The sequence below is a fragment of the Stylophora pistillata genome, chromosome 4 (genome assembly GCF_964205215.1).
Source record: "Stylophora pistillata chromosome 4, jaStyPist1.2, whole genome shotgun sequence".
Taxonomy (NCBI): Eukaryota; Metazoa; Cnidaria; class Anthozoa; order Scleractinia; family Pocilloporidae; genus Stylophora; species Stylophora pistillata.
Genome location: NC_142522.1, coordinates 18222473 through 18232334, shown reverse-complemented (window position 1 = coordinate 18232334; position 9862 = coordinate 18222473). Strand labels below are relative to the sequence as shown.

Below are 9862 nucleotides of genomic sequence, written 5' to 3'. Positions count from 1 at the left end.
CTCGTGTAATGGGTGATCTCAACAAACCAATATCCTGGTACAAATAAATAGGGGATGAGGTTTATACAACTTATTACTTAGCCTGAAGAATGAATACGAAGATAACTTGAGGAGCATCTGATTCCACGATGAACCGTTGATCAGCCGAGTACTTTCCTGATTGTCTGCTTTACTGTCCGCTTTAACTCCACACTTTTCCAGCAGTAAATTAAAGAGTATTTAATACATAGGTGCGCATAGGTACTCAGCCGTAAGTTGTGTGTTAGACGAGATAAAAAGGAATGGCAAAAATTGTAATTAACTGCCTTTTTGAACAATAAAGTATTGGCAAGACGGCTTTTTACGAATTTTGTGCAATATAAACTCTTACCGCCCGTGGCTTTAAAGTAAGTAAATTTTTTATTGAGAATTTCAATGAAGAACTAAGCGCTACCGGAATAAATCTATAATCTTAACATGGGGAGCGCTCGGCACACAATAAAACTTTATGTAAGATTATTATTTATAAACATTATTTACTTTATGTATATCCCACTGCCAGTAATTGTCTATTCATCATACTCGTGATCATAGAGATTTGCGAGACAGTTCGATTAATTTAAACCTTTAAAAACATCTTTCGGAAGATAAAGTGGAAACTTGGTTGAAAATTCCAATTTTCTTGATTTCACGTAATTATTACTTCCGAAGAAAAATAACTTGAAATTGGTTTGGCTTGAATGCTTTGAAGAAGATTGAACCAAAACTGCTCCTCTTAACTACTAAACTAGCGTGCAACTTCCGGAAAAAAAAGCTTTTTTTTACTAAAAACTCTTGTATGGTTTACAATGAAATGTCCCGTTCCAGATTATTAAACGAAGATATCGATGCGACTTTTTCAAGAAATGTTTGTCGGTAGATATCATTCCTGTCCTTTAGAGATGACGTCCTCCCACTACTAGGAAACCATTCGGACATTTCCAAGTTTTCTAAATCCATTACATTCCAATAAAGTTCAGTTTTACTCGTAGCTCTCAGGGTGTAGATGACACTTGCCGCTTTTCAAAGTCAAATGCCACATTGTCGCCAATCAGTATGAACGTAGCCTATTGATTAACTTCGTCAAAATCGTTACTTCTCATCCACTTCCTGGCCTGGTGTAGAGATTCACTAGCACTTTCACCGTGGTACAAATGTTCGTAAAAGCGAGTCATGAACTGCTCCGTGGCTTCGTACCCTAGAGCCCACCGCGCCGCTAATACTGAACGAGCACCGGATCCAAGGAAAGCTCGAGCGATTCCAATAACTTCCTCTGTTCTAATCTATCCACGAGCACTGTGACAACAGCTTAGAACCACCAGTTTAGCACGCAGCTGAATTTTTGAAATATCATCCATCGTCAAAAGGTAGGCTTCTTCTCGGGGGGAACACGGCTGTTTGCACGCTCGAGGGATAGAACAATCTCTCCTCGTTCATCAAAGCCACGAGCAGCAAAATGAATCAGGCTCACGGAGTCTATTGCTTGCAGTACAGCCTGCTTTGTTGCGTGGTTTCCGATCAAAGCTGTCACGCCTAGGAGTTCTGCAATCATTTCTGCCTCCTTTTTTGCGTTCGGCAATGGTGTTATTTCCTTACGTCTAGCTTCAGAGTTGTCAAAGACGGAACGACGGGGATCATTTTTGTTTCTGATAACCATTTACTTTCTTGTTCAGTCAAGGTTGCAAATAGAACTTGATACATACAGGGATCAGGAACAATTATGATCTCGCGCTCGTTTAATAGATGGATCACGGGAGCGATAATAATCTTGTAACACAAGTGAAGACTTGTTCCAATGATATCTTTGACAGGGTTGCAAAAGCTTTCTCTTAAAAACTCATCTGAGTCAGGTACTAATGCGGTCCTCTCGTTTTTGTCCAGACTAACTTTCTCTTCTGAGAAACAAACCACTCCGGTTGCTTTCTGAACCCAACACCGTACATCGTCTTTACCAACGGAGATGTAAAGGCAGGTACAGTCAGTTCCTTTTGTAATAATGTTTTCAATGCCAAACCATGAATGTGGATTTCCTGAGATCTGCTGTTCAAGAGAGTATCGAGCTGCCATCAAGTCGGCTAGGCCTCTTGCCCGTTTCAACTCTTCGACATAAAAAGCATATTGTGGCTTCCCGCTGGAAGAAAGCAGATAACTGAGCAACTTGTAAGAAAAGGTACCGTGCGTCTCTAAAAGAGATACTTTAAACTGATCGCCATCTTTAAGAAAACCACGCAAAGTATCGAATTTCTCAATGCTCTGATGAAGATACGAAAGGGCTTCTTTGCAATCAAATAGAGATAACTTCAACACTGTTAGACTACGAAGAAACTGAAACTCTTCCAGGTTGGCTCCAATCTCCCTGCTTCATGAAAGTGCCTTTTGAAGGCAGTCTTCAACCACTTCATATTTTCGAAGCGAATGAAAACATTGTGCTAAATTTGCGTAAGAGGCTGCTTCTCCATGTTTGTCGCCATCTTCCGTGTAGATTGTCAGGGATTTCTTGAAAAATTCTTGGGCCTTGTCATACTGACCAGACTGATAGGAAATGTGTCCAAGTAGTCCGTAATCTGTTACTTCCCTGGGTCTGTCACCGATCTTCATTCTAATTGCCCGTGCTTTCTCTAGATAGTCGTCGGCTCTTGGATATTTGCCGCGTTGCAAAAACAAAGCTGTTAGATGTCTATAAAAACTTGCCTCGCTTCCTCGAACTTTTATTGACTTTGCAATCCGCAGTCCTGCCTCGAAAAATCTTTCGGCCTCGCCCAATTCACCAAGTATTCTATATATCGCTCCAAGGTTTTCAGATCTAGCTGCTTCTCCTTCCTTATCGCCGATTTCGATTCGGATAGCGAGTGCTTTCTCCTGATACTCTCGGGCCTTGTCATATTTACCAAGCGAATGGAACAATGCTCCTTGGTTTCCGTAGCTGCTGCTTCTCCTTGTTTATCGCCGATTTCTATTTGGATAGCAAGTGGTTTCTCGTGATACTCTTGGGCCCTGTCATATCTACCAAGGGAATGGAACAATGCTGCTAGTTGTCCCTAGCTTGCTGTTTCTCCTTGTTTATCGCCGATTTCGATTCGGATATCGGGTGCTTTCTCCTGATTCTCGCGAGACTTGTCATATTTACCAAGCGATTGGAACAAAGCTCCTAGGTTTCCGTAGCATTTTGCTTTTCCTTGTTTATCGCCGTTTTCTATTTGGATAGCAAGTGCTTTCTCCTGATACTCTCGGGCCTTGTCATATTTACCAAGCAATTGGAACAAAGCTCCTAGGTTTCTGTAGCTTGTTGCTTCTCCCTGTTTATCGCCGATTTTAATTTGGATAGCGAGTGGTTTCTCCTGATTCTCGCGAGACTTGTGATATTTAACAAGCGACTGGAACACAGTTCCTAGGTTTCCGTAGCTTACTGCTTCTCCTTGATATTCGCCGATTTCGATTCGGATAGCGAGTGCTTTCTCCTGATACTCTCGGGCCTTGTCATGTTTACCAAGCGATTGGAACACAGCTCCTAGGTTTCCGTAGCTTGCTGCTTCTCCTTGTTTATCGCCGATTTCTATTTGGATAGCGAGTGCTTTCTCCTGATACTCTCGGGCCTCGTTATATTTTCTAAGCGATTGGGACAATGCTCCTAGGTTTCCGTAGCTTGCTGCTTCTCCTTGTTTAGTGCCGATTTTGATTCGGATAGCGAGTGCTTTCTCCTGAAACTCTCGGGCCTTGTCATATTTACCAAGCGATTGGAACACATCTTCTAGGTTTCCGTAGCTCGCTGCTTCTCCTTGTTTATCGCCGATTTCGATTCGGATAGCGAGTGCTTTCTCCTGATACTCTCGGGCCTTGTCATATTTACCAAGCGATTGGAATGCAGCTCCTAGGTTTCCGTAGCTTGTTGCTTCTCCTTGTTTATCGCCGATTTCTATTTGGATAGCGAGTGCTTTCTCCTGATACTCTCGGGCCTTGTTATGTTTACCAAGCAAATGGAACAGTGCTCCTAGGTTTCCGTAGCTTGTTGCTTCTCCTTGTTTATCGCCGGTTTCGATTAGGATAGCGAGTGCTTTCTCCTGAAACTCTCGGGCCTTGTCATATTTACCAAGCGATTGGAACACATCTCCTAGGTTTCCGTAGCTCGCTGCTTCTCCTTGTTTATCGCCGATTTCGATTCGGATAGCGAGTGCTTTCTCCTGATACTCTCGGGCCTTGTCATATTTACCAAGCGATTGGAATGCAGCTCCTAGGTTTCCGTAGCTTGTTGCTTCTCCTTGTTTATCGCCGATTTCTATTTGGATAGCGAGTGCTTTCTCCTGATACTCTCGGGCCTTGTTATGTTTACCAAGCAAATGGAACAGTGCTCCTAGGTTTCCGTAGCTTGTTGCTTCTCCTTGTTTATCGCCGGTTTCGATTAGGATAGCGAGTGCTTTCTCCTGAAACTCTCGGGCCTTGTCATATTTACCAAGCGATTGAAACACATCTCCTAGGTTTCCGTAGCTTGTTGCTTCTCCTTGTTTATCGCCGGTTTCGATTAGGATAGCGAGTGCTTTCTCCTGAAACTCTCGGGCCTTGTCATATTTACCAAGCGATTGGAACACATCTCCTAGGTTTCCGTAGCTTGTTGCTTCTCCTTGTTTATCGCCGATTTCTATTTGGATAGCGAGTGCTTTCTCCTGATATTCTTGGGCCTTGTCATATTTACCAAGCAAATGGAACAGTTCTCCTAGGTTTCCGTAGCTTGTTGCTTCTCCTTGTTTATCGCCGATTTCGATTAGGATAGCGAGTGCTTTCTCCTGATACTCTCGGGCCTTGTCATATTTACCAAGCGAATGGAAAAATGTTCCAAGGTTTCCGTAGCTTGCTACTTCTCCTTGTTTATCGCCGTTCTCGATTCGGATGGTGAGTGCTTTCTCCTGATACTCTCGGGCCTTTTCATATTTACCAAGCAAATGGAACAATGCTCCTAGGTTTCCGTAGCTTGTTGCTTGTCCTTGTTTATCGCCGATTTCTATTTGGATAGCGAGTGCTTTCTTCTGATTCTCTCGGGCATTGTCATATTCACCAAGCAGTCGGAACAATATTGCTAGGAGTCCGTAGCTTGCTTTCTCTCCCTGTCTGTCTTTAATTTTCATGCTGAGTTCAAGTGCTCTCTCTAAATGTTCTTTACAATTGTGATATTCTCCCAAAAATAGAAGCATTGCTCCCATGTTTCCTAACCTCTGAGTTTCTCCTTGTTTGTTGCCATAAACTTATTTTGTGAGTTAAGTATGTTCGCCAGTCTAAGATGAAGCCTTCCTTTTTCGACACTGTCATCAGAGTCTCGGGAAAGGTGAAGGAGCTTCCTGAGGCATTTTTCTTCACTTGTATTGTCGTTCATAGCCTTGTACGCTTTTGCTATAGTGATTTAAATAACACGCAAACTTGTATTTGCCAATGAACTATCCATAATCGGCGCCTGACCGTGTAGCACTATCAAACATTCCTTGCATAACTCGATGGCTTGTGACACACGACAAGTTTTAAGGAGGAAGTCAGCTACTACGTAGCTTCCGCCTATAGAACTCACCTATAGTCAACGGGAGTTCTACTGTGCTATCCATCTTGATCCTGTCAGATGTTTTTGAGAGAAAATGAAAAGATCAAACAAAGAATCTCGGGCGAATAATTCAAAGGTCTTCTAACAACTTAAATTCATAACTGCTGCAGGTTATCAAAGTTGTTAACGAAAGCCTAACATATCGTCCTACTCCTTAGGAATTCCATTCAGGTCAATGGTTAGGTTGCGACTAGACCCTCATTTGAGTATTATTGTTTTTTCACCAGCGAATAAGTTTGAGGCCCTGAGCGATGCCATGTATCCTGCGAGAGTCCTGCAAGTGGTCGAGGTTCTTAGTGCTAGATGCCCCGAAGATCGCCTTCCCTATTTAATGAAGGCCCCAATCTTTCTCGCAGGTGTAAATATGCTCGCACCGAAGCACTGATGATACATGCTAGTAAGCTAGTCAATGGTTAGAGGTTCTTACAGGTATGTGCAAGGTCAAGAGTTTTTAATTTTATCCAGGACCCAAATGTTTCCTCTCATTTTTATGTCAACGAAATTTGACTCACCTTTATATTGGCGCCTTTTGCTTCAGAAACTTCGTTTTAATTATTAATTGATTAATCGAAACTACATATTTCGTATAAGAGCGAGTTCTCAGTATTTCTTCGTGTACAACTAAAGAATTACCGACTGATAGATAATTAATAATCGAACTTATGTAGTTCCTTCGCGATTGTAAAAATTACTGTGAAACTCAAAAACCTATAATCTTAAAGGTGTTTATAAAAAAATTCCAGATAAGGACAATCCATACCAGTCCTTTAAATGCTTTTGTCTCTGTCAGTTATAATGGTACGTCTATTCTTCTTACAAAAGATGAGGAACGTTATCGATTTGAGAACTAAAGAGTGCACCTCATCTAAACTTCCTATAAAGCATTCTAACTCTTCTCAAGGAAGAAATTCTGAAGACGAAGCTTGCCGAAGAGGAATCTTTCGAGACATTCGAAATGAGTGTCCAGCTTCGATGTCTTAATCTTTTTGAAGAATTCATCATATCTGTCATTTAGTAGGAGATCGACGGTTGGTCAATTTAGCGGGCCGGTCCCTAAGAGAACCTAGCCGCAAAAAGGAAGAACGGGAGATTTTACAACAAGAAAAATAGAATAAAATGAAGAAGAACTTCTCCACAGGGAACTGTTTGATTATCGCCGAGTTTGTCACGCTGTCACGCACCTCATGCATGGAAAATTAAACTGAAAACGTCAGCATAGAGTCATCCTTTGAAGAAAGAAATTTTTGTTTTAATTTTGAGAAGGAGTGCATGGAAAATGTAACTGAGTACTGGGTCAACGCTGGATAAACTCACCGATTAAATCAAACGAAGGTACTTGAATCAAATCTGATGGAGGTCAAAAGGAGAAAAGGAATCCTAATGGTACATGAATGCACCTACATGATAATACGGAAGTCAACCCTTCACGAAAATAACACAGAAGTCAGGAGATCACTGAAAAGAATTGTTGGTTTTACTGCCACACCATCTAAATTCTAAGCCGGGAACTTAAATATTATAGAACACTGATTTTTTTAGCCTTCTGGCTCGGAAGATTGCGCAAGCACTTCCCACGTTTTTGACATTAAATAAATCAAATGCCAAAGTCTAAGCCAGTGGCTCTCTGCCGTCAATTTGTACGCTGAAATGTCGGACAACTTCGCAGGGCTCAGTCTGGGAACGCTATATTTGTTCTCTTTCAAGGAAGTCAATTAAAAATGTCGTAAAAGATATCAAACAATTTTTGCCTTCTCTCGCCTTCGTAATTATAAGTTGCATACTGCACACTGGCAATGAATTATTCGATGGCACAGCGGACAAACTGACCCATGGTACGATAGCATCATTTGAATTAAATTTCATCGATAATTTGCGAAAAAATATCAAAGTTTCATTTTCAACAGTTGTTCTTTCAGTGGTAATAAAACGCGAATACACATGTAGTCCATGCTAATTTTTGATCTTTAATGATTTTATGATGTCACCTACGTTTAACAGGGTTCAACCATTGCCATCATCAGTTTCTAACGAGAGAAAAATATTTTCACTCCTTTAAGAAAATTTCGTGAAAAGTGTATAGTTGATAAACTTCCCGTATATCACGCATCAGTTCAGTAAAATTAAAAGTTCTCGACATTTTTCTTGATCTCATGTTTTGATTCATAATCAGTTCCTTTTTTCAGTGTTTCAGCGAGGAAAACGTTTGTTCACAGTTTTCATTTTCTTTCAAGCCATCATGAATTTGTGTTACACGCTCAAAGAGAGGAGGATTTTTGAGTGCACTTCATCGTTTTCCCCTAATTCATGATTCGAAAACATCTTAGTATGCTTCCCCCCTCCACCCATTTGAAAAATGCTACCCACGCCCTACACTCTAGGAAATAGTGCTTAGGCCGTGTAAAATAGTTGTAGTGACTCATTTAGAAAACAGACCATAACTAATGTGAACCTTAAAGGAGAAAAAATAGCTGGTAATACCGTCATGCAAATCATGGAAATTATACCATTGGAAAATGAAAAGTTTATGAAGAGTCAGTCACTCCACGATCATGCATCACAAAGAGATAGCTTACCTTTCGGAGACAAAAGCTTCAACTGGATTCTACTGTGATCGATCTCTGGATGAAAATCCAATTGTTCAAAGGCAATGAACTTTGTTTGCTGTAAACAAGATAAATATTGTTTCAGTTTTTCACGCTCAAATCCATCATCAGTAATTATAGTTAGAGATACAAAACCGAAATACAAGTGCTGGGATGGAGCGACCAAAAATTTGGTTAAATATCTATGCGTTTCGTCTTAGACTATCTTCGCTCCAAGGACAGAAATAATAAAATGTTATTCATCCCTCCCTTTACTTGATGTCCATTTTTTTCCGACACCAAAATAAGTAGTTGGCTCGGTCGTACAACAGGTGGAGATTGAAGTTCGGGGTTAATTTTAATTAATTTTGGTCAGCGCTGATTGTGTACAAGTCAATCGATAAATTCCTATCGAATTTACTTCTGATTCTGAGTAGAATTACGAATGTTTAAACAAACCTCGTGGCTCGTAACTTTTTTCATTTATGAATGTTTTTTTTTTTTTTTTCAGTTCTTACTACAGATATCATGTCACTCTTACGACAAGACGATGATGGAGATATGCAGCTCGTTTGATATGCTGGATCTTTGTGCTGAACAGAATTATTTAAAATAATATTACACGGTATATACAGATATGGTACCAGTAGCTGATAGTACTCACCATTACCTGTAGCCTTCATTGTCTTGCTTCAAAAATAAACCATACCGTCCAATATTAATTCACTAATTCCTTTGTTTTTCCTCAACAGACGTTTACATCGAATAGCCAATAAGATGTGTTTCGTTTTCTTTCTTTTCTTTTTGGTAACTATCGTTGTTATTTACGTTCAACCGTTCCTTCCTGCCTTTGGCTTATTTGCGCTGCGTGGAAAAGGTCATTTCGAGGTTGCCGATATTATTATTTCTTCACGCCATAAGCGATCCTTACAAAATAGTTAGGCTGGAGCGAAATTTGGCTCTCGAGTTAAGTAAATTGAAATAAGAGAACCTGAAGCGAAATTTATATTTTGCTGCTCGGAAACAAGTAGATCCTGCAAACAAAAACGTGCTTGTACACAGCTAAAACACACACGTTATTACTTCTTTGAGTATTGCAATTATACCTACAAATAGAAAAAAACGCTTATAAGTTGTAGTGTTATTTGTGGATGTGAATGGGCCGGGTGAGAATTATGTTTGCTTCATGGAGACAATGTGTGTAGCTTCTGCTTGTTACTTCAGTTGAGTAAGGTTCAAGTGTCTTCGCTGACCCAACTTAGAAAAAAAAAAAAAATTTTAAGAAAAAAATTAATGAGAGAGAATATCTCAGCGACTAGCGCCGTTAGTTTTAATATATAGACATCAATATTTTCACTGTGTTTAGTTCAGATGTTTCCTTGGCGCATTTTCTTGCTCGTTCGAGTATTAAATTTAATAATCATTTCGTTTCCGAAAATCAAATTGCCTTCCTGCTTTCAAAAGTCCGGCAAAGTTGTCCACAAATTTTATTCCAAAGACATTAACACAGATCAGGTCCGTGTACCACTAAAGTTTATATGACAACTGAACTGAGTTATGAATGCATTTTGATTGTGTCTTACTACTGATCTTAATGGAGGACAGACGCATAAATGACGTCAGCTATGACCACATTTTGCTTTTTTATAAAATAGAGTTCATGTTGCCGAGGTTCTTTTCA

The 9862-nt window shown here is 40.1% G+C and overlaps 1 protein-coding gene across 1 annotated transcript; it reads right to left on the bottom strand.

The window, feature by feature from the left end:
- Positions 1-364: 364 nt before the first annotated feature.
- LOC148732695 (uncharacterized) lies at positions 365-9742 on the bottom strand. The gene is made up of 3 exons (XM_088757130.1): positions 8846-9742; positions 8173-8260; positions 365-5610 (listed from the first exon to the last, which is right to left on the bottom strand). The coding sequence occupies exon 3, from the start codon at positions 5208-5210 to the stop codon at positions 3057-3059; it is 2154 nt and encodes a 717-aa protein (XP_088613256.1). The 5' UTR covers positions 5211-5610; positions 8173-8260; positions 8846-9742; the 3' UTR covers positions 365-3056.
- Positions 9743-9862: the final 120 nt, after the last annotated feature.